The following is a 23846-nucleotide window of genomic DNA, read 5'->3' as shown; positions in this document are numbered from 1 at the left end:
GAGGAAGGACAGTAGGGAGCCAGGGGGGAGTCTGGGGTACCCCTCCCTGAAGCCTGGCTGCTCAGGCAGGCAGGTGGGAGTCTAGGTCTTTGGAGAGCTGGTCCAAAGCCAGACCCAGGCAGTCTGGATGGGGCCAGTTTGTGGCCCTGAGCTGCAGATTCCAGGATTGAGACCTGAAGCAAAGATAAACAAGCATTGAGAGCCAGAGTTTCTCTGGACTCGTGGGGACCATAGCTGATGTCTGGCTGAAGGGGAGCGGGAATGGGGGGACCAGATCAACTGCCAGGAGGTTGTTCCGGGTTTGTCATCTAAGAACTGCGGGGTCCACTTTCACTCTGAAAGATTTGCTTGGCAGGTCCCTCCTGTCACTGATGCCTTGCCCCTCCCAGAGGTCACTAGCCTTGGGTGTGACTGGCCTTGCAAATCCCCTCTGGTTATTTCCATGTACGTATCTAGGATCTTCCCACATAGGACACACTGTCAGCTATGGAAGGGAACCGGTGTGCAAAACATGGACAACCCCCAGGCACTGTGCTGAGGGAAGGCTTGGAAAATGTACCTGCTGAGGGCGCCTTTTGCCCAAGCTGAAATGCTGCCAAGCCAGCCTTCCTGTTGGCAGCCAGCGAGGCCCCTGGGGTGGGCACGGGGACAGTGGTGATGTGGGAGCACAGAGGGCAGGATGTGCCGGTTTCACTGGTGTAGTCGTCTTCTAAAAACCAGCCTTGTCCAGCGGTATAAAGATCTGTGCTGGGCCCTTTACTCAGGCTACACTTACTCCAGTGAAAGGTTCAAAACAGAGGCTAAACTGGGTGGGTCACTTCCACTTCAGGAGGGAGCAGTGGCCTGAGGCTCAGGGCTGAGTGGCTGTCCTTTGAATATTCACTTAATGCCTGCCTGGTGGGTCCTCTGCTTGTCCCTGGCCTCCCATGTCCCACATGGGGCTGCTTTGAGGGCCCCACATGGATGCATCTCCAGTGCTACTGATCTACCTGAGTGGACAGGGGCGAGCAGAGCAAGTCTGCGGGAGGCTGGCAGTAGGCAGACCTTCCTTTGGGTACCAGGTCCCTGGCCCTCTCCACTACCGCTGGCCTGTCTGGCCAGGCTGCCTTGCTCTGAGACACCAGCACAGCACCCCAGGGCCAGCTGCTGCCTTTCCACGACCCTCCTGCGAGCTCCCGACACTTTGTTGGCACTTGGCAGGGCACATGAAAACCATGAAGTGACAAGACCTGGGTTTTAGTTTGTAAGCAGGCTCCTGGTGTGTTGCTGGAGTCAGATAGGATTTAACTTTGATATATGGATAAACAAGTGATTAAAATGATTTTTAAAAAATGGATATAAAGGAGATAATACATAGATAAGATTTTTATTTTGGTGGGGAAAATACCTTTTTAACTTTTAAAACTTTATTGTAAAATATGTATAAAACTTCAGGAAAATGTAGTTACTGGTTATGAAAGTTTGGTTACCATCAAATTGACAACTCCCAAGAAGGAATTAGCCTGTATCAGGAGTGTTTATGATCACATTTTATCCCCACAATGAAGTTGTCAGCGAGGTGACAACTTTGTAGGTCACTGGGAACTGGTGTAGGGAACTGGTGGCTGAAGAGCTTAAACCCAGACTCATGCTGTCTTGCCATGTCCTTGAACCATGTGAATAATGAATGTTTGGGGGTTTATGAGGTAAGAGTCAGGGCATGAAAGCTGCAGATGGACCCCCAAATCAGGCCAGAATGGGAGGAAGGCTGGCTTTCCAGTCTGCCCGAGTATCTTGGCCTGTCTCTTCCTTTGGGCCTTCCCCTGCAGCCCCAGAAAGCCAATTCCTTAACCAGGAAACCCACAAGGCGGGAGGGCGCTGGGTTATTTGGACCAGCACCAAGACCTAGGCAGTGACTGCTGGGCCTTGTCAGAGTGGTGAGCTTCCCAAGACAAAGCAGAGCACCTTGGATGGATTTCCTATCTAGCTGAAGGCCCACTTGCTACTCCCTTTCAGGGAACAGGCTGGATCCCCTGGCCAGGCCCTGTGGTGGGAATCCTAGGCCAGCCACTGACCCAGTTCTGGTCTGGTGCTCTAGAAACAGGATATGTGTGCTGAGGCACTGAGGCTAGCAGGAAGGCAGGCATGTGGCGGTGACGCCGGCTCTGTGGGCCACGCTCTAAGGGCAAGTTGTTCTCTCTTTGTGGGAAGTGCAGGCCACTATCCAACTCTGTGCCTTCCAAGGGTCCGAGTCATCCTTTCTTGGCAAAACTCAGGCTTGGAATGGGCTCTAATAGGTGAGGTGTGGGCCTTGTGGCCAGGTGCCTAAACTTGGGCCATGGGTTCAGAACACAACTGGATCACACCCCTGGGAGTCACACATCCTGGAAATTCTCCCCTACGCCTGAGGACTCCAATACTCTGCCAAGGGACCAAGGTATGAGGGCTCCAGGAAGCAATATGCAGAGGCGGCAAAGCTTTTGGTTCTGGAAGCCACATGGGCTCACACACAGACCTGCTTTCAATTGATTCTTTAATTTCTAGTTGTGTCAGGTTGTCAAACTCACTTCTTCCTTAAAATGGTACCAATGACTGAACTATTCTGTGGGACTGAGGTCCAAGTGCTTGACTTGGCAAAAGTCAGTTATCAGGAAATGCAGACAGCGCACAGGGGTGCACTTTCCCAGAGGTGCAGGATACAGATGGGGGAGTAAATCTGCCGTCCAGGTATCAAATCACTTTCTTGCTGTTTAAACCAGATCTGCATGAAGGAAATGCTACAACGGACAGCAGGAACTCTGGGCTCGCGGGGCCTGGAGCTGGGCTGGCAGTGGGGGCAGTCTGGGCACAAGCCGGATGTTTCTTGGCCTGGGCTCCTCACAGGCTGGCTGAGGTGGAGTTGAGGACAGGGATTCTGAGGCTGGGAAGGTTTTCCAGAAAAGCTCAGTTAAGGACAGCAACCAAAGCCACGACTGTAGCCCGTGAATACAGTCTGTTCCCACTGCACTGCAGTGTCTGGTAGAGCCCTTGGAAACAAGAGGGCCCTTGACAAATAGCTGACCAGTGGGAATTACCTGTTACTCCCACACTAGGTGAGGCCTGCCCCTCTAGCCCACTCCCTGAGACTTCCTCATTCATTGGGTCTGTCATGTGGTGAAAGCTCCTTGAAGCTCATTAACCACTCATGGAGGCTAGATTCAGCAGTATGCTACCACCACAGGGAGTTTGGTGGAAATTTGTTTAAATTTGATGCTAAATTCAGCAATAAGGAAAACCATGCCTCCAGATGCAGTTACCAGGGTTGGCTTGGCATTCCCCTCTCTAGCCCTGAAAAGATACAAGAAGTCAGCTGGCAGCCTTAAGCCTGGGACTTACCAAGAGTTTGGTACCTCTGTCACTTGCAGGGGGAGGCACAGGACAGCAGATAGGTGTGAAGGGGACAGGCACCTGCATACAGGTGGCTTAGCAAGGTGAACTGGCTGGTCCTGCTTCCAAGAAGTACATCTGCTTTTGCTTTCGTGACCAGGGACATTTCAGGACCCTGTGAAGGGCCTGATGAGGGTTGTTATTGTTCTAAAGCACTTGGGCACGAGGATTTATGTGAGCAGCCTTAAGACTATGCGTGAAGCTGATGCCACAACATGCCTGTCAAGTCTCCTCTTGCTACTAAGGAAATCCGGAGGAAACACCTTTACAAATGGGTATTGTATCACAGTTTGCTTTCAGTGCTTGTTTTCTGGATACTTCCTCAAAGTTTATAAAACCGCAAGGTCTGTGTGGCCAGGGATGGGGGTGGGTCAGGCAACATACAGAACCATCACCCAACCAGATAGGGAAGCTGGGGAAACCCACAAGCATTCTGTTTTGTCTATCTGTTTTCCAGGGGAAGCAGCCTGTCAACAGCAGCTGGGCTAGGCCCACCACCGTTCGTCTGTTGACAGGGGGCCTAGGTTCCTAAGGACATACCAGTATATAAGCTGAGTCAAGAAGAGGGTTGTCATAAGATGAAATGCAGAGAGCTAATTGTCCCTTACCATTTTGGAGTAAAACAAATCCAAATTGCAGAGGGTAGGAACAGCAACTCTCTTGAGAATCTGAAGAGAACCAAACTGCCCCTTCTGTTCTCAGCCTACTAGACTCAGGCATGAAAAGCACAGGTTAAACTGCTATGCTAAAGCACAGGAACTACAGGTCATCTCAATCCCTAAAATCCTGTCTCCATCCCCCCAGTTATGGGGAAACAGTGCATCCTTGGAACACCATTATCTTCAAAATACCAACAAGCCCAGAAAAGTTAAGCTTCCATTAAAGAAAGGGTCAAAGATCATACTTCTAGACATGCTTTGGGGTGTGACAACTGTCTACACGTGGTCATGTAACCAAAGGTTTACACTGTGCCCAGGCAGGCTGTCAAGCAGAAGCTGTGAAGGTTTGGCATTCAATCACACCAGCAGACCTTTTGGTACCTGGTGGGGGGTGAGAAATGTGGTTGTTAACGATATTTATAATTACCAAGCTACTTTGGCCACCTATTCCCAACAGCTACTTCACAGTACTGGCAAGGCCAGAGCTGGGCCCTTCTCTCTACTTGACTTCATCTTGGCAAGAGGACTTAAAAATCAATGGAGGTAAAGGCCCCTGCCAGCTACTCAGCAGGGTGAGCTTGGGTGCACTGAAGGCTCAGTGTAGCAGGACAGGTAGATGCAGATTTCCAGTCAACTGAGTCCCAGCCCAGCCCTTCCTCAGAATTCCCTTCAGGTAGTTCTGTTGAGGAGCAGAGGCTGTTACAGAAGCAAAGGTTTAGCTTTCCTACCTCTGAAGGTAAAGAGTTGGAATGTACTTCAGCCCAAATCCATCAGCAGGATCTAGTGCAAACCTGGGATGGTAAGCACTTCTCTGGTTTTACAGAACAGAAATTTATCATGTAAGCTGTCCAGAGTGGTGCTTGCGTTTGGTTACAAAGCCTTTGATCCAGGTCACTTTTATTCCACAGTAAATGTTTAACACTGACTTAGTTATGTAACAAAGGTGTGGGTTCAGAAACACTAATCACACTAGAACTACTGACACCTATAGTCTTGCTTTTCAAACTGATCTTACCAAGATTTTAGTGGGCAAGTTTACTCCCCAGGAGTCATGCTATTTACAAATTGTCTCATTTACAAGCCCACTGTTTTCAGTAATACAGGTGGGAAAGGCTTAATCTTGCGGACTTCCTGGCTCAGGCCGGGTGGGACAGGGAGTCTTGCCAACATCCTAAAACGAGGCCCTGGCCCTGACCTCAGGGTCAACTTTGCCACTGCAAGCAAGGTGATATTGTTTGACGGTTGTCCTGCTGGGAAATAGCCTTGTTCTAAGGGAAGTTTCACTAAGACACCACATTGTGGGAAGAACAATGAGCAAGCCAAGTGTTCCAGGCCCTAAAAGAAAGCAGATGTGGCGACGCGCCCCTGCGCTGGGTTCACTATTTCTGGACTGAACTGAGATTGTCCATTTGGGGGAGGCAGAAAGGGAGAGGACACTATTTAAGCCTTTAAACAAAACCACTAGGTTGTTACGCCACGGTCATTTCCCAACATAAAGAAACTGCCTCACTATTAGGAAGACATTTTAACAAACACTTTCTAACATTGTGTGTTCTAACACAAAATACACACTGCATGCTGTGGTATTGTTATAGTGGCAATATATATTTGCTCTGGTTAGGAAAACACCTCTTTGGAATATCCATGATTCCAAGAAAAATTTCATTTAAAATAAGAGCTGTATAGAGAGCTTAACTCCTTTTAAAAGTAGTCTTTGGGCAGACCTGATTCTCCAGGGTTGGGGCAAGAAGTGGGGATGAGGGCAGCCTAGTAATGTGCATTTTCAAAGAACATTATAAAGCAACAAGGTTCTACTGTTAACAGCTGTGTCCTAATGTTGCTGTAGGTTAGTAACTACATTCATTTTGCCTTCCCTAAGTTCAGACTACAGGCTAATGAAGGGGCAGAGGTATATGCTGAGAGGACAGAAGAAATCAAAATGGCAAGGGAGTTCTGAGTGAGGAACTGCTGTGAGTGAAGGGCTGTCAGGTGAGGGGCCGGGCCTCCAAGCTGTACTTCAGCTGCACACAGTTGGCATACCAGATAAAAAGTGGGGTTGCAAGGCCCAATCCAGAGTAGATGCACAGTGATCTCAGAAACACCATGAACGAAGGCGTCCTTCTGAGGAAACAAAATGTCTCAACAGCCCCAGCCTGCCAGTGAACCACCCACAGTCTCCCCAGAACATAGTCATGAAAACACCTTAGAAAGAAATAAATTAAGTGTGTGAAAGGCATGGATGGATTTTATTTATTACCCTATATCTACAATTTAATTTGAGGTAAAATATAAGCAACACATAAAAATGCCTATTTCTGCTACCATGTAATATAATTCTCCATTGTGAATATTGTGATAAAGCTAATGAAAACTATGCCATCACATATCTAGCTGGTCATATAGCTGGTATTTTACAACTCTTATTGTTTGTGAAATCTCAACACATGTAAGATTCTCCTACAATTGGCGCAGACTATCAGAGGGTGCATAATTAGCTCACTGATACCTCAATTCCCCACTGGAGCCTCAATGTTACAACTAGAATTATAAAAGAACGAAGGGCAATGAAAACCCATTTGAACCCAATCCAAGCTGGAACAATGTCCCAAAGACTTGATACCACAATCAGTTACACAACTGGGAGGCTTCAGAGGCTTTAGTGTCATTTACTTTGCCCAAACACTCAGACCTGATCTTAAAACTTCTGGTACACCATGCATTTTATTTGGGTGAAAGTAACCGAGGAAGCGGTTCTCTGTAACCGCTGTAAGTCACACGCTGAGATACTGACCTCTTAACTGACTGTTAGGTGATCCAGATGGTTGTTTTTTAATGATGATAAAAAACATATGAATCATGATAGTAGCTTAGGAAAAGGTTTAGTCAAATATACAGATACTAACTGTTCACTCAAGTCATTAAGGAGAGCCGTGAACCAAGGATCATTTAAATGATTTTCCAATAGAAAAACTAAAAGAACTGAACTATCACTGGTGTTTTCTTCACTGCAGAAGCTGAGATGTTCCAGGAGGAGATATCTTCACTTGATTGGAAAATAAACACCATAGCTGAAGGCTCTGCTGAATACGTAAAAAACCTGATGGGATTCATCCCTGTCGTTTCCCTGTCGTTTCCAGCATTGCTGTAAAATCCTCAGAGTACATTCCAAAGTAAACCAGCCATTCCAAATCTACAGTCACTCTGCTCTTTAATTCAATTCACAGAACTGCTGAAAAAGTAGACATTTCTATCTAAAAGTAGAAAAAAAGGTTTGTATAGAAGGTATTTCTGTTATACAAGTATATTACACAGCTTGGGGCAGTAACAGGTCCGAAAAGCTCTTCTCAACCACTGATACTTTAAGCTAAAATAGGAGAGAAAACAAACAAGCAAGAAAGTCGGTTAATCTGATTATGGGTATTTAACATTCACAAATATCACAACTAAATACTTAAATCCATAAACTGACAGTAAATGGCAAATTCCATGACAGAAATCTACACAAAAAAAAAAATGTATTACATATCAGAATGAAAGAATTTTCAAACCACATCCTGTAACTAGTATGAATTTGCATTCCAAACTCAGGTTAATGACCTTAAACACAAAAATGAGTACTAAGCTTTGTCAACTCCTGGTCTAACATTTTCCTGACCAACATACAACCTGACCAAGTGTAAAAAGTTCAAAAGGGTCAGGCTTAAAACTTAATTATGCAAAATGTGTAGCAGATTGTGTAGCTCAAATAGATCACAAATACTTTTATTATGATCAGGGAAAAAGTCAATCCAGAGATAGTGATTCACAGTGAATTCCAAAGGTGATAGGACAAGATTTATCCTATAATTACAAACAAACAGAAAACCCCAGAAGAACCACACAATTTTCCTTTTAAGGCAAATGTGCATGTATATCTTCAACTAATGGACATATTTTGAGTTCAAGAAAATCTCCAATCTTGTAGCTCAAACCATCCACTGTGGCTTACACTTGAACCTCACATGCTCTGAAGATGAGCTACTTTATGGCTGACGCTGGAAAACACACTGGCTCACAACACGCAGGTTGATGCAGACAGACAATGCATGGCATCCTGAACACAGAAACCCATTTACCCTAGGAGGGAAGAGGTCTACCACGTAGGATCTGGTTCTTGCTTGATCTGAGAGTTTCCATCAGTCTCCTTTATTTCTGTCAAGAAAAACAAAGGGAACCAACTAATTATGCTATCAAAGAGAATTAAGTTATAATAAAAAAAAAGTTTTCAGAGACAATATAGGTTAGTTATCAAGCAAAGTGCTAAATTTTGTTACCTGTTTTTTTAAAAGTAACAAACATTTATTACTTGCGTCTTCAAAGGTCATTCACAATCTAGGTTATATACAGTAGTGACTCAACTTTTTAGCAATCACTGAAGGGTCATTTGGGGGAAATAGACCAAAAGAACCCTTAAGTCATTTATGAACACATTTCAGGGTATAAACTGCAAACCAAACTCATTCAGAAACAAAGGACAAAATAGTCACATAAGCCTTTCTAGCTTAACAGTTTTAATAACACAACCCTTTGTCCAAATGCAAGTGACAGAACTTCAATTTATGACAAGCAGATTACCCTTTACCTTCTGTTGCTGGAACCTCCAACTGGCTTGGCTCAGATGACTCTAAAGAGAAGCACATGAAGATTTATTTTAATATTGCCCAAAAGTTGCTTTTAATTATTTAAATTGCCCAGAGGGTAGAACAGAGAAAGTTACCAAGGCATTGTATACAAACAAGTCTAAAATGAAACAACAGCCACAGATTCTTAGGATTAAATACACAATCACTGGACAGTCAAAAATCAACTCTTATGAAATATGATGTGCACTTGCACAAACAGAAGTCTGAAATGATAATATAAACATAAGAAGCTCTTTCATATCTTTATTCATCTGTTGGAGACCCTTTCGATAAAAGGCTTTCATTGCCTTCAAAGAATCAAAGTATAACAGCTGTTTCAAAGGAATTTTTAAAATCACAAAGCATGTATTTTTACCCAATGAAATCTGGCTTTTGACAACGTTTCATAAACATATAGCATGAAGAACAAATTTTAAATGACAACCATCTCATTCAAAAATTGCATAAATGCTGCTAGTTTAGGGTTTCTGATCTCATGCCTGGCCTGGGACAGTGGGACTGAATGGCACACGGTCCATCATCCTCGTTAGGGCCTACAGCTCAACTTATACAGGATTTGAACACAGGGATCGCTGAGAAAGTGTGCTCACTCATGCTGACACCTGAGCTCTGTGAGTGACAAGCCAGGCAGTTTTAAGGGATTGGTAATATGAGCAAGCAGGAAGAGTTCTATGTTTTACCCTGCTTCATCTACCTTGTATCACTGGGCCTTCGGACTCATTCTGATCAACCAACTCTGAAAATAAAGCAGATCAGTTTAAACAATAATTTAATAACACATTACATTTGAAAAACATTTTTATATACAGTCTCCATTTTGATGTTCCAACTTTACTATAATGGACACTACTTTCCTTACGACAAGAAGGAAACACAAACACTGTAAGTTCTGGTGAATGTCCTGTCAAAATAACTATTTCTTAATAATTACCACAAAATTTTATTACATACTACTGCAGAAGGATAACAACAAATTCAACATTTTAAATAAAGTAAGGGGACAGGGAGGCTTAAAATGTAATGTTCACTGGATATTAAAAACTATGCAAAAGACAGATGAATTTGGATTAATAAAAATTATTAAAAAAAAAATCTATAAATAACCAAATTCCCTGATATGATTAAAACTGAATGCCATGAAGATTCAAATCTATGAAGCAAGAAATACTTCTTTTATTACTCACATCACTAGTTCATAAAATACTTGGCAAAGATAGAAAGTACATTAAAAACAAAATTTATATCAACAAAAAATCTTTACGGTTTGAGATATAAGCAAATGAATAAATTTTATGAGGACATAAAACTCAAACTTTAGAAGTTAAAAGAAATGTAATTAGGTCCTCCCTCGTGGTGCAGCGGGTTAAAGCACAGCACTGAGAATCTAAAGCCACTTCTACATGAGTTTGATTCCGCCTGCCCTGGAGGTGACCACATGGTGTGGCAGACCTCTCCTGACCGGCCCACTGCTCCCCTCAGCAGTGTACTTCATCGATCTGCCTGTTCTGTTCCCCACTCTCTCTGATGAAGCCCTCTCACCGCCCCTGAGCCTCTGGACTGTACCCCAGTTCTGTATGCACAAATAAATAAATCTTTAAAAAAAAAAAAAAGAAATGTAATTAATTAAATATGTGGCACTAAAAGATACAGGTCACAGAACTGTGTTGACAGTGTGAATTGAGCGGAATGGCAGGGAGCAGGTATGATAATAGTGCAATTTAGCCCTCAGAACAAGTCTGATCTCAGTCCAGGCAAATGACCCACATGGCACAGCAGATCTCTCCTGTCTTGCCTGCTGTTTCCCTCAGCAGTGTATTTCAGTCAATCCACCTGTTCTGCTCCCTCTCTGTCTCTGGTGAATCCTCTAACTGCCCCTGCACCTCTGGCTTGCACCCCAGTTCTTATATGCTAAATAAATAAATCTTTAACAATGCACTTTACCAGGTAAAGGGACAAATCAAGAACTCACAAATTCAGTGGGAACTGAAAAGGCTTACATTTCCAATGAATAAACTATAGATTTGAATTTTCAATGTAAATGGACTTTAAAAGAGCTAAAATATCACTCATTGGGGTTGGGGGTGGGAAAAGTCCAGTAAAAAAGGGTAACTCTCAGTTTTCAAAATTTTAACAAAGAGAATAATGTTAAAAAAAAAAAGTCACAACTGTTATATTAATAATAAAATAATAATAATAATTAAAAATAGCTGCAAAATCAAAGTTTTGCAAAACAAAAGAACTATTTAAAGCAAGAGGGATTTCCTGGTGGCCTAAGGGTTAAGTCCCAGCAGCTAGGGCCTGGGTTTGATCCCCAGGGAGCTGACCCACATGGCACTCTCCTGTTTTGTTCCGCTGCTCCCCTCAGCAGTGTATTTCAGTAAATCCATCTGTCCTGCTCCCCACTCTGTCTCTGGTAAATCTTCTCACCCCAGAAAACTCTGCCTACATCCCAGTTCTATGCAAAAATAAATAAAATCCTTAAAGAAAAATGAGCACTAGGGAAATATAAAAACACTTATTATCAGACAGTCATAAATATGCCAGACAATGTGCTCAAACATTAGTTGGTGCAAACAAAATCACAGTAAAAATCTACTTACTCTAGCACTGTAATTACATAACAATAAAAACAAAAAACAAGACTATTGAGCACAATGCGGACCAGCCATTGTTTCAGTTTAAGTTAGATAAAACTGTATTTCATATAGTCAATATTTCTGAATTTGCAGGTCACTTAATTTCTTGCAGCTTCTCAACTCTGCCTTACACAAATGGTTAAGGGAAGTGTTTTAATGTCAAACATAGGCAGAAATTTGCCTATCCCTGGTTTTGATGACCAACATATAACAAGTGAGTCTTTTTTTTTTTTTTTTTTTAAATGAAGGAGTCTTTAAATGCTACAGGGCCCTCCCTGGTGGCACAACAGGTTAAAGCACAGCACTAAGAAGCTATCCTCAGCCACTGCAGCATGAATTCGAACCCCTGGCCAGGTGACCCACATGGTATGGCAGCCCTCTCCTGTTTCGCCACTGCTCCCCTCAACAGTGCATTTTAGTCATTCTGCCTATTCTGCTCCCCAGTTTGTCTCTGTTAAATTCTCTTACACCCTAAATCTCTGGTCTGTACACCAGTTCTTGTGTGCATAAATAAATATTTTTTTAAAATGCTCTTCAACTCCCCAGTCATTTTATATGACTGAGTATACTGAGATATTAAAAAGGTCAGAAACTTGCCCAATTTTACAACTAGAAAGTACCTGGAGGTTTATACTGAACTGAAAATGATTTTGCATGGTTATTACAGTAGGTGAAGTAAAATACTACACCTTATAAGTACACCCACACAAATCATCCTCTGAATCCCAGATAAGAAAAGACATCATGAAATACTCACGGTTATTAATCACAAGTCCTGGAAATGGTCTAAAGAGGGAAACAAGTTGGAAAAGTTTATTTTTATTCTAAGAATTTATAAGTATATTCCATTTACTTAACTAGTAACCCAGTGGCTGATGTGCTAGAATGAGAAATGTTATCCACTTTTTTTTCAACTTATAGAGATATCTCTATTCATCTACCTAGCTACTCTCTATCTAGCTACTAGGAAATGTTAGGAAATATTGTGGGGCCTTCGGGTGGCATAGGGGTTAAAGTCTCAGCATTATCAAGCTATCACCAGCCACAGAAACACAAGTTTGATCCCCAGCCAGGGAGCTGACCCAGTCAATGAACCTCTCCTGTCCCACCAGCTGCTCCCCTCAGTAGTATATTTCAGTCTGCTGTTCTGCTCCCCATTCTGTCTCTGGTGAATCCTCTCACTCCCACCCCCATGCCTCTGGCCTACACCTTAGTTCTTGTATGCATAATAAAATAAATCTTACAAAAAGGAGGGGGTAGGAATAATATTGGAAAGTAATATTGGAACAGAAAAAAGGGAATAGAGTAATTCTAATTAAATGGTCAAGAGAATAAGTTTTCACCCCAGATTTGAGGATGGAATGGAGAAGGGACATTGAGTAAATGAGATGAAATTATGGGATTTTTGGGAAAGGGTATTATCACTGGGAGTAGATGAGTGAGTGACAAAAGCTTTGAGTTGGTAACACATTAGACATTCTGAGGAACAGAGAAATTTAGAGCAGGACAGGAAACTCAATGAAGTGGGTCAATTTAGTTATAGCCATGTTTTTGGGAAGTGAAGAGTCAAGACTATGCATGTCAACTTAGATGGAAGAGACAAAACTTGTCAAACATTACTGTAATAAACACTAATGAGTCTGATTCCCGAAATGCTCTTTGAGGGTAGACATTAGAGGGTATTATTAGTCCTCCTCTTTGGAAAAGAAGTGGATACTACCATTCTCATTGGATAAACAGAGATGTAAGAGAGTTGACTGACTTGTGATAGAATCTCTTCTGATTTGAAGTCCCTAAGACAGCTTAGATGGATATTAGCAGAATTTCTCTGCAAATGGTCAAGATAGTATTTCAGGATTTACAAGCCATGTTTCTGCCTCAGCTATCGTTTTACCACTGTAGTATGAACGCATCACATAAAATGTAAACAAATGGACGTGACCCTTTCTCTAAGATTTTACAGAGCAAGTGGCAGGCTGGGTTTAGCCCACAGTCCGAGGGTTGCTAACCTCTTACCTTAGAACCTGAGAACTCAGAGTCAGCTATGGGAGGGAAGAATCTACCAGTATCATAATTAAAAGATGTCATTTATATGGTAAATATGACCATATTACTCTGCATGACTCAATTTTTGAAAGATGACTTAGGCTAATGATCTGTAGATTTAGTCTCCTGACCAAGTAAAGATGCCTCACTTACCTAATGACTGTGAATTTGATAAACTCAGCTGAATCTAAGATTCTTCTCATGGAACTGATTTCCAGGTAACTGGGGGCTTTGAATGACACTCCAGGAGGCATGCCATCGACCACCACACAGCCAGGGTTAATTGTGATTTTCCTGTAGGGAACTTTCACAGGAAAACCCATTCCAATAGCTTCACCTATTAAGAGAACAGATTAAAAACAGACTAAACTATCACCGTAAGAAATGTTTAAAAAGAAAATTACTAACATTTTATTTCAAAGGCTGTTTCTGTTGTTAATGTCTTTAAACATATCAATCTTAAATATGAACCTTAATTTTATTAACTTTGATATCAGCCAGCTAAAATATATGTAACACATTTAATATTTTATTGAAGAACTATTTGCTTAATAACTATTTCCTTTCTTTATAGGACGGTAACAATGTAATTATAACTTACTGAAGCAAAATTTCCTTGTTTATGACAGCGTGTATTATACTAATGTGAAACTTACCAAATTTTCGACTGAAGAGGTCATTAACTTGTTCTCTTAGTTGTCTAGCTTTTTCAACTTTTGACAGTCTTTCATTATCATCATCTAAAACATTTAAGAGAAAGTTCATAACTTAAATATAAGTATTTTGAACTAGGCAAGATTGAAATTATTTAATTATACCAAATTAAAATGCTATGTAACTTTACTCCTGTTATGAGCTGTATGTGTTGTGTTAGACAGATTTTTCAAAGAACACATTAGGCACCTGAGTTTGACAGGTTGACCTCATGCTGAGTACAGAACCTGCCTGGAGCTGTTTAGTGGTGAACTACCAGGTGATATATTTGGTTAACAACACTTGCAGAAGCTGGGAAGAAGGCAGCATTATACTTAACATACTTGATACAGCAGAGGAAACCCTTAGTAATCTGTGTCATAAAAGGGAAAAATTTCACTAATTACAATAAGGACAGAGAAATCATACCTGGAATTGTCACCTGAATGATGTTAAGATCTTCAACACCTGATGCAGTAGTATTAACATTGGGCGATGAATTTATTTTTCCTTAAGAGAGAAACTTAAGATTAGGACATATGCAAAATGTAATCAAACTTTTGCTAATAAAATGCTTATATCTCGAGACTATATAAGAAAGTATTTCAGAGCCTCTGGTGGCAACGGGGTTAAGTCTCAGCATTATCAAGCAATCTGCAGCCACTGCAGCATGAGTTTTATCCCAGCCAGGGAGGTGACCCACATAGCACAGCAGACCTCTTCTGTCTTGCCTGCTGCTCCCCTCAGCAGTGTATTTCAGTAGATCTGCCTCTTTTGCTCCCCACTCCATCTCTGAATCCTCTCACCCCCCACACCTCTGGTCTATACTCCAGCACTTGCACACATAAATAAATCTTTTTTAAAGAGTGATTCACCAACAATTAATAAATGTAGTATTGTGTCAAGGCTTAAAAGCCACTTTGGGAGATAGCACCTAACACCAGGGCAATTTTCTACCTGTTGCTGGTTCCACTTTTCACCTTAACTTGCCATAAACCTGCTAGAACATCATTCACACTTAATGTGTATTAAGAAATGGGAGATGGGGGCCTCCCTGGTGATGCAGGGTTAAGTCTCTCAGTGCTCAAGCTATTGTAACTGCACTGCAGCACAAAATGGACATTTTATTTCTTTTAAATGTATTTATATTTTAATTGAGATAACATTAGGGTAATACCTTGCCAGATATTATCACCACAGTGTAGTCATCATTAAATCACACATAGTAAAGTTACATTTTAAATTCACCTTTGAGGTCTTAAAGGATTATTTTTAACTTTTTCCTGCCCCCGGTGAACACATCAAACAACACATGGAGAAATGTGAAAAGAAGAAAACTGTTAACTAGTCACAACCCTAATTTTGAATATGCTTTTTGAGTTTTTATTGCAACAGCTGTTCCTTAAACCACCCACCCACCTTCTCCTCACCCCCAACTGCTGGGGGGAAAAAAAAAATTTTTTTTCAACACAAGTGTATCCCGTGTAGCAAGGATACTTACTTGGAGGGCTCTTGGAGGAGGAGGTGCTTTCTTTAATTGCTGTCTCAAACATTTCAGGTCTAAGAACAAGAGAAAAGGCGTGTGCTAATAATCAGTACAGTGAATCATTAAAAATTAAGTAACATTCTGTGAGCACACATTTAATCATTAGGGATGGAAGAACAGAAACATGGTTATCTAAAAAAGCACACAAAAGGGGCCTCCCTGATAGCACAGCGGCTAAAGTTTCAGCACTATCAAGCTACATTGCCAGCCACTGTGGCCTGTGTTCAGTCCCTGGCCAGGGAGCTGACCCACATGGCACAGCAGACCTCTCCTGATCTGACCTCTGCTCCCATCAGCAGTATATTTCAGTACATCCACCTGTTTAGCTCCGTGTGTCTCTGGTGAATCCTCTCACCCCTGTACTTCTGGCCTACACCCAAGCTCTTGTATGCATAAATAAATAAAAATAGGTCTTTGAAAAACACACACATAAAAGAATTAATTATAACATCCAGCCAGCACTGCCTAAAGAGACCTGTACAGGAAACTTACAAACATAAAACAGGCTATGAAAGCTTCTCTTAAGAGAAGCAGAAGCCTCAGCTCCTGCCACACTGCTGCAAACTTGGTAATCATTATGTTCGACATTTTATTTCATAGTATGCCTGGATGATATAAAGGCAAGTACTAATAAAGTTCATTTCAATAATTTCAAATGATTCTTGGGCACTGGTATGGATTTTTAAATTCTAATCATATCCATCTATTTCAATCGTGCTTGCCTAATACACTGACCTTAAAGCAAGCAGAAGAGATCTCTAAGACACTCTCCAAGTTGGAGAAATAAAAGATGTTTATAAAACTGGTACACAATTCCTACAGCATCATCAACCTTTACAAATCTGACTGTGAGTGCATTTCACAAAATCCAGTTGCTTTCCTTCAATCTTTTTTTTAAAAAGATATTATTTATTTATGGATACGAGAACTGGGGTGTAGGCCAGAGGTGCAGGATGGGGTGTGAGAGGCCTCACCAGACAGAGTGGGGAGCAGAAAAGACAGAAACAGAAAAGCAGAAATACACTGCTGAGGGGAGCAGCAAGCAAGATAGGACAGGTCTGCTGTGCTGTGGGTCACATTCCTTGCCAGGGATCAAACTTGTGCTGCAGAGGCTATGGATAGTTTCACAGTGCTGCACTTGAACCTCTTGTGACATCAGGGAGGCCCCTGCTTCAACCTTTTAACCAATTGTGGAAAATTTTAAGTTTACACAAAAGTAAGGCTTTAAAAGCTTTTTTTGACTTTAGGGCTAATCTGGCCCTGTAACAGAAGGAAAAATTATGCATCTCCATCTCCCAGGGTCAAAAAACAACTTGGGCCAGGAGGGAGACTCATATAGCACAGTAGACCTCTCCCAACCCACCTGCTGCTCCCCTCAGCAGTTATTTCATAGGATATGCCTCTAGTCTGCTCCCCACTCTGGTGAATCCTCTCACCCCCATACCTCTGGGCTGTACCCCTTTCTTATATACGTAAACCTGTAAAAAATGAAAACTATTGAGCCCTCCCTGGTGGTGCAGCAGGTTAGGATGCAGCGACTGCAAGCTTCAGTGCTGGTCGGATCCCCGCCCTGGAGGTGACCCACAAGGTGTGGCAGACCTCTCCTGACTCGCCCACTGCTCCCCTCAGTAGTGCACTTCATCAGTCTTCCTGTCTTGCTCCCCCCTCTGTCTCTGGTGAATCTTCTCACCATCCCTGCACCTGTGGCCTGTGTCCCAGTTCTGTATGCATAAATAAGTAAATCTTAAAACAAACAAACAAAACCCTAGTACTTTTAAAACAAATTTTAAAAAAAATTAAAACTATTTAAAAAAGAAAATAACAACTTATAGTCAATCGTGTTCTCATCTAATTCCCTTACTTTTTAATGATGAATTTAATTTTGGCTTTGTTTCTAAGTATCTTCTCCAGCCTTGGAATGCCAAAAGTAGATGGTCGTCGGAAAGGCACACCCTCAGGTAAGCCTTCTACATAAAAGTCTTCTGGAAAAGACTCAAATAATGCAAATGGCACCTTCACTGCTTGTTTAAGGCCAAGAGCTTCACCTGTAAAACGCAGAAATACATTTCTCACATTCATAACTTTTAAAAAAGTAATTGCACCTATGAAATCGTATCTTGTTTAATATTTGAGATATAACTGACATTTTTTTATAAAGTGCATGTGAAACTATTTTGTAAAACCATACTAACTTAAAGTCATTATTTCGCAAAGAAAATTTTCTTAGTGCTGAGAAAAAATGGGAGAATCTATGCCACACTGCAAAATTCACACTTATGATGCAATTTAAGTGTTGACCATATTACTCTGCTTATCTTATCTTATAGTCCAAAAAAATAAATAAATAAAATAAAGCCTACTTTATATATTTTTTAATAGTAATTATAAAAGAAACTTACCACATTTTTCATTAAAAAGATTTTCAACTTTCTGTTTTAGGTCAGTGATTTTGGCATTCCAGGCCTCTGAATATAAAACAAATAATTAAACTGTTAGTAAAACATAAAATATACTCTCGTACTCAGAATATTTTCATCTTATTTTATTGTGTATCTTTAGGAAGTACAAAACAAAACAACATATGTTTTAATAATTATGTACTGGCATCTACTTTAACTTTGCCTCTCTGACTATTAATGAACTGTTCCTAACTTAATTATAAAATAAGCACTAAAAAACCTCTCCCCAAACAATTAGATACCAAGTACTGGTCTATCCTATGAGCCAGTTAGTACTGTTAGCCTTATTTTATACATAAGAAGCCTGAAGCACAGAGAAGTAGGTTGCCTAGGTGATCAAATTATGAAGTAACAGCATCAAGCAATTTAGTTCTCTAATGCAAACACACTGACTTGGCAAAAAACAAATTTCACTTACAGGACTATCTGAATGAATTCCTCTTATATGACATGATGAAATCAAGAAAAATAAAATGTATACTTACCAAAGGAAAATTCTCTCCCCCGAGGCTTAAAGGGAACATTAGAACCGTTAGTCTGGGTAGGAGTTCGAACAGCTGAGGTTTGAGGGTTGTTGTTATTAGGGCCTAAGGAAGAATGAAGAAAGAAAATTATAATCAATACCCATATATGTAATCATGCTTAAGTACTGCCAGTGATTCTTCTAGGACATTCTCTGAAAACCAGCCTATGCTGGAAAACAAAAGAAGCTCAACAGTGTACAAGCATTCTGCCATGGAGCACAGGCACTGCCCTTAGCCCCACAGGCCTCCACCTTGCTATGACCAGGCCTTTCCCCTCCAACAGAATCAGCTCACTGGCTGCCCTGAGCTAATCTGAAGGCACTAAATTCACTTCTTTTTATCACCATGCCCACTTGAAGTCAACTAGTTCTTGATTATCTATGTTTGCTATGTGTTTTTCTTTCACCCTTTGAACATAAGTGCAACATTATATGCATTTTCTCCACTATGAAGCTTTCCTTTGCATTTTCTCTAGTTGATTCAGACATTTAAGTTTTCAGTATATCTTAGAACAATGTTAGAGGTAACAAGTTATTTTCTATGAAATGAAAATGAGTATTAATTGCAGTTATTCTTATAACCTCTAGGACTTGGCTCGTTTTTATGTAGGGATATCTAATATTATCTAATATTAATATCTAAAATAAGCAGCTTATTTTAATCTAATGTCAATAATTTTTAAAAAGCCAAAATAAAGGGGGAAATGTAGTAAGACTGAGGGGCTTCTCCCCCCCCCCCCCGATTTCTTGGAAAGTAACCAGTACTCTAAGGATCAAAACTTTAAATTTCCCAATTTGTGGAAATGTTTGCAATGTCTGCAGGACATTTCTTTTCCATTCAGCTATCAACTTCCTATGTTATCTTGATAACATACTGTGTTATCTTTTGGCTTGATGAATGATTTCTGCAATGACAATGCCAACTGCTAACATATATACCAGTCACTGTACCAAGGGCATCATATGTGTTAACTAGTGATGGAGTAATTGAGTCATGGGGATTAGGTAACTTGTAGTCTATTACACAACTAGTAAGTGGTGAAGTTGGGATATCAACCATCAAGAGTCTGGCTCTTCAATCTTCATCACTACACTGTTCTCACTGATACAATGGTGGACAGGAATTTCACAAATCACTTCCTGTATTTTAAGTAAGGGATGGCACATACACAGTGCACACACAACCACTATCTTCTTTACTCAGCCTGGGTATGTCCCCAGAATCCTTAAGTATTAGAGATATCCGATGAGGAATGGGAGATGAAATCTGGACAAACTGACTGTCAAACCTGATTTACCGGACAGGTATTAAACAGAAAATCTGTATATTCCATGACCATTGTTGCATAACAAGTTACTAAGGTAGCCTTGCTTATCGTCCATGTTGAAGACACAAGAGGGCAAGTCAAGAGAAGACTTGTGATCAGCTGACAGAACTGAGTTGATTGAAATTATCTTCTTATTATAAATAAATAAACTGACATTCTGGCTTATCTAGTACATGAAAAAATGCTGTACAACCACTAGACTGGGATAAATTAAAAAGAACAATACAAAGTGCTATGAGAATGTGTATATAGCTACTGGAATTCTGATTTGTTCTCCATAAAAATGTAAAATGATACATACACACTTAAAATTGGGTCCTCCCTGATTGTGCATGGGGTTAGAGCACAGCACTGTGACGCTATCCACAGCCACTGCACCACAGAGCTCGATTCCCGGCCAGGGAGGTGACCCATATGGCATGGCAGACCTCTTCTGTCTCACCTGCTGCTCCCCTCATCAGTGAATTTCAGTAGACCTGCCTGTTTTGCTTTCCACTCTGTCTCTCATGAGTTCTTTCACCCCCGCACCTCTGGCCTTGTATGCATAAATAAATCTTTTTTAAAAAATGGTTAAAAAATGTTTACCTACTTTTTTTTTAAAAGGGATGGGAGATAGGAATCAAATACTGTACATACTATAATATATATGAACCTGGGGAAAATTATGTTTTGTTAAAGAAGCCAATAAGAATGGATCACATAGTATATTACTCCAATTATATTATATGTCCAATATAAGCATGCCCTGAGAGCTTTAAAAAAAAAAAAAAAAAAGTAGCTGCCAGTGGGAATGGGGAAATAGAGGTAGGAAACAAAATGACTACTAGTGAGTGTAGAGTTCTTTCTGGATGATGGACATATTCTGGGATACTGATGGCTATTGTACAACCTGACTACACTAAAAACTACAGAACTGTATATATTTTTTCATGCATTCATTCAGCAAATATTTCTTTTTGAACACCTGGCTCCATGGCAGACATGGGGGATATAAAAGCAGACTGAAGGCCATAGCCATCACCTCACAGTCTAGGGAATTCTCTTGTCTTCCATCTTCATCTTAACCTGGCAGGGAAAACCTGTATTCTTATTTTCAGTTTATAAATGTGTGAATATAGAACAGAGATCTTAGTAATATGCCTAAGCAATGGAGCCAGAACTTACTTAAATCTAAGCCACAGCACCTACGCTACATCTAGAAAGGCTTCTTGCTTCTGCTACAGTGGGTACAGTGGGTACTGCAGCTCCTCCACATGCCTTGCCTTGAACACAGACATGATCACAAGGTTTAGTCACCTTAATCCCAAAGGGAGGGCTGACTGAAAATAAAGAGGGCGGTCTCATAACTTTGGGAGCCACTACAGGTAACCTAACTTCAGAATTTAAAAAATAATAGTTTATTTTTATATCTCTTTGTGCTTTTAACTTCAGAATTATTTTTAATGTCAAGAAAAACAGTCATAAACTCACTGTTGGTTGCAACAGAAGACTATCCTAATGGTATACTTAGTAACCTTAGTAATACAGGCCTAATCACTTTAGCATATTACATTAACACTTTCATTTCTCTCTTTTCCTAAGATCTGCCTGATAACCAAAAACCAACTCAGTAAGTTTTGCTTTAGGCGCCTCCCTGATGGCCTAGAGTTAAGTCTCAGCACTATCATCACTAAGGTCCAAGTTCGCTCCCCAACCAGGGAGCTGACACCCACATATATGGTACAGCAGAGCTCTCCTGTTTCCCGCTGCTCCCTTTAGCAGAGCATTTCAGTACATCTATCTGTCCTGTTTTCTACTCTGTCTCTGGTGAACCCTCTCACACTCTTTACCTCTGGCCTACACCCCAGGTGCCACACACACACACACAACACACAGGTTTTAACACATATTTAACATTTATAGATTATTTAACATTTATTTGAGTACAGGACACAAGCTCATGCACAATGCAACTTCAGAAAGTCTAGACAAAGTTTAGGAATTGGAGTGCTTTTCATTGGCCATTGTGTTTTGTGGATATAAGGTCACAGCCTTCCTTAAATGTACAGAATATTATAAAATAAGTTGGTTTGTAACTATTGGAAGTTCTGACTCAGCAATCTCTTCTTTTTGGAGGTGCACACCATTCTCTTATGCTACACGACTCCTATCAACTGAAGTATACATCAATACCTTGTGAAATAACTTTTCTACCTTTCAATGGAAGCAAGTGTTAATCAAGGTCATTAATGCCTAGTCATCTCACATTTCACCTTCCCTGTGAACTTACTCTCTTTGTTGTGACCTCCAAAATCTCCTAACTCAGCTGAACTTTTAGGATCATTACTCCTTTATTAATGGTTTTTCTCATCAACCTGTCAAATGAAGACACCATGCATCAATTATTTTAAGAATACAATCTACTACACTCCTAGATTGAGCTATTTCCAGAATTTCTTGCCACTGGTTTCTTAAAAGTACCTGGGAAAACAAGCATAGTTGCGTAGTGTACAAAACTGTGCTCCCTAGAATCATGAGAATCAGTGTGATCATTTTTACTCTTTTCACATTAACAGAAACTTTGCTTAAGTCATTCCCTCTCTCAAGAATGGTCGTTTTGTGTCTCTGCCTAGAGAAATTCTACTTATTTCCATCACGCTTTCAGGCAGTATCACCTTGTTCACACCTTTGAAATCTTGATGAATTTAGGCCCAGGTTGTCTAAGCTCCTCAATGTCTGTAATGCCAAAAGCACTTACTTTTTTGTTTATGAACTTCTTCAGATGTTAGCCCCCAAAAGGAGGAAAGTAAAGGAATACATACATTTGAGTTGAACTCTTGGAAATGTGAACAGCAATTATCACATTGGTGTATGAAACTGAAACACTACACAAGGATGCCCATTTGAGTAGAGGACAATCACAACACTTGCCATGGAGAGGCCATACCTTCCACAGTAACCTCAATTTCAGGAACTTTTGAATTACTCCCAGGGCTTCGTGGTCTTTTTGGGGACTGCAAGGCTGTGAAATAAGCACATAATTACTTTCACATATTGTGGGGGGGGAAAAGACACACAGAAGGGGATGCTTTATAGAAGCAGAGTATTAAAATTCATACAGTTTGGCTCTTTTCAAAGAAACCTGAAGAATTAAACTGGTAGTGTAATCCTCCACATGAGTCTCAACAAAGCTGTGGAAACATGAATGAAGGAGGAGGATTGCAAACATATTTTCAATGAAATGTTAAGAAAAGCAAAAAAGAGGTCCATTAAAGAAAATATCTTCAAAAGCAAAGGTATCGGTCAATGATCAGTATGATTTAGATAATAGTGAGAATGAAAGCATTAATGTTTAATATAATACAGCACATATATCATCTCTTACCTTTAGTATTTATTTTACTAGCCATTCCTGGAGGCAGGTAGGAAACAACTAGTTCAGGTCTAGAAAGAAAATCAAGAAATGAAAAATGTTACAGTAGTCAGTACAATATTTATCAACATGATTATTAAAATTTATCATGACTAATGTTTTTACACAAAGGCCTTTTACAGAATCACCTCCTAATGCAACAATTTCTATTATTACGGAACCTTCCAAAATTTCATTTTTCCTTTTTATTACCACCTGCTAAATAACTTTCATGAAAAAGTAGGTTAGCTAATAATAGGTTTAGATTCTTTACTGAAATTCTGTAGAAATGTAAATAAAAAACTCAATCACCAAAAGTCAGTTGTCCACAAGATTAACTAGGAATAAAAGAATAAATTTTAAAATCTGCATTTTCATCTCTTCTCTGACGATATAGAAACAGTAAGTGTCTCTACTTAACTTGAACACCACAATTATTGAGGGAGGTGTTAAATTAATTGTCCTGGTACTAATCAAG

General features: G+C 40.5%; 1 protein-coding gene across 5 annotated transcripts in view; it reads right to left on the bottom strand.

Moving 5' to 3' along the window:
* Positions 1–6285: 6285 nt before the first annotated feature.
* GTF2I (general transcription factor IIi) overlaps positions 6286–23846 on the bottom strand; it is an 83368-nt gene continuing 65807 nt past the window's right edge. For all 5 annotated transcript variants that reach the window (XM_004688305.2, XM_004688307.2, XM_004688306.2 and 2 more), the window contains 14 exons: positions 23342–23400; positions 22904–22978; positions 18612–18713; positions 18067–18132; positions 17529–17712; positions 15623–15681; positions 14551–14631; positions 14085–14168; positions 13582–13765; positions 12140–12168; positions 9441–9482; positions 8686–8727; positions 8180–8255; positions 6286–7428 (listed from right to left, as the gene is read on the bottom strand). In XM_004688305.2, coding sequence (XP_004688362.1) covers positions 8197–8255; positions 8686–8727; positions 9441–9482; positions 12140–12168; positions 13582–13765; positions 14085–14168; positions 14551–14631; positions 15623–15681; positions 17529–17712; positions 18067–18132; positions 18612–18713; positions 22904–22978; positions 23342–23400 — 1066 coding nt within the window. In that variant the 3' untranslated portion in view covers positions 6286–7428; positions 8180–8196. The remainder of the gene's footprint in view (positions 7429–8179; positions 8256–8685; positions 8728–9440; positions 9483–12139; positions 12169–13581; positions 13766–14084; positions 14169–14550; positions 14632–15622; positions 15682–17528; positions 17713–18066; positions 18133–18611; positions 18714–22903; positions 22979–23341; positions 23401–23846) is intronic.

This window comes from Condylura cristata, unplaced genomic scaffold (assembly GCF_000260355.1).
Source record: "Condylura cristata isolate star-nosed mole 26May11 unplaced genomic scaffold, ConCri1.0 scaffold00024, whole genome shotgun sequence".
Taxonomy (NCBI): domain Eukaryota; kingdom Metazoa; phylum Chordata; class Mammalia; order Eulipotyphla; family Talpidae; genus Condylura; species Condylura cristata.
This window is presented reverse-complemented; position numbering and strand designations above follow the sequence as displayed.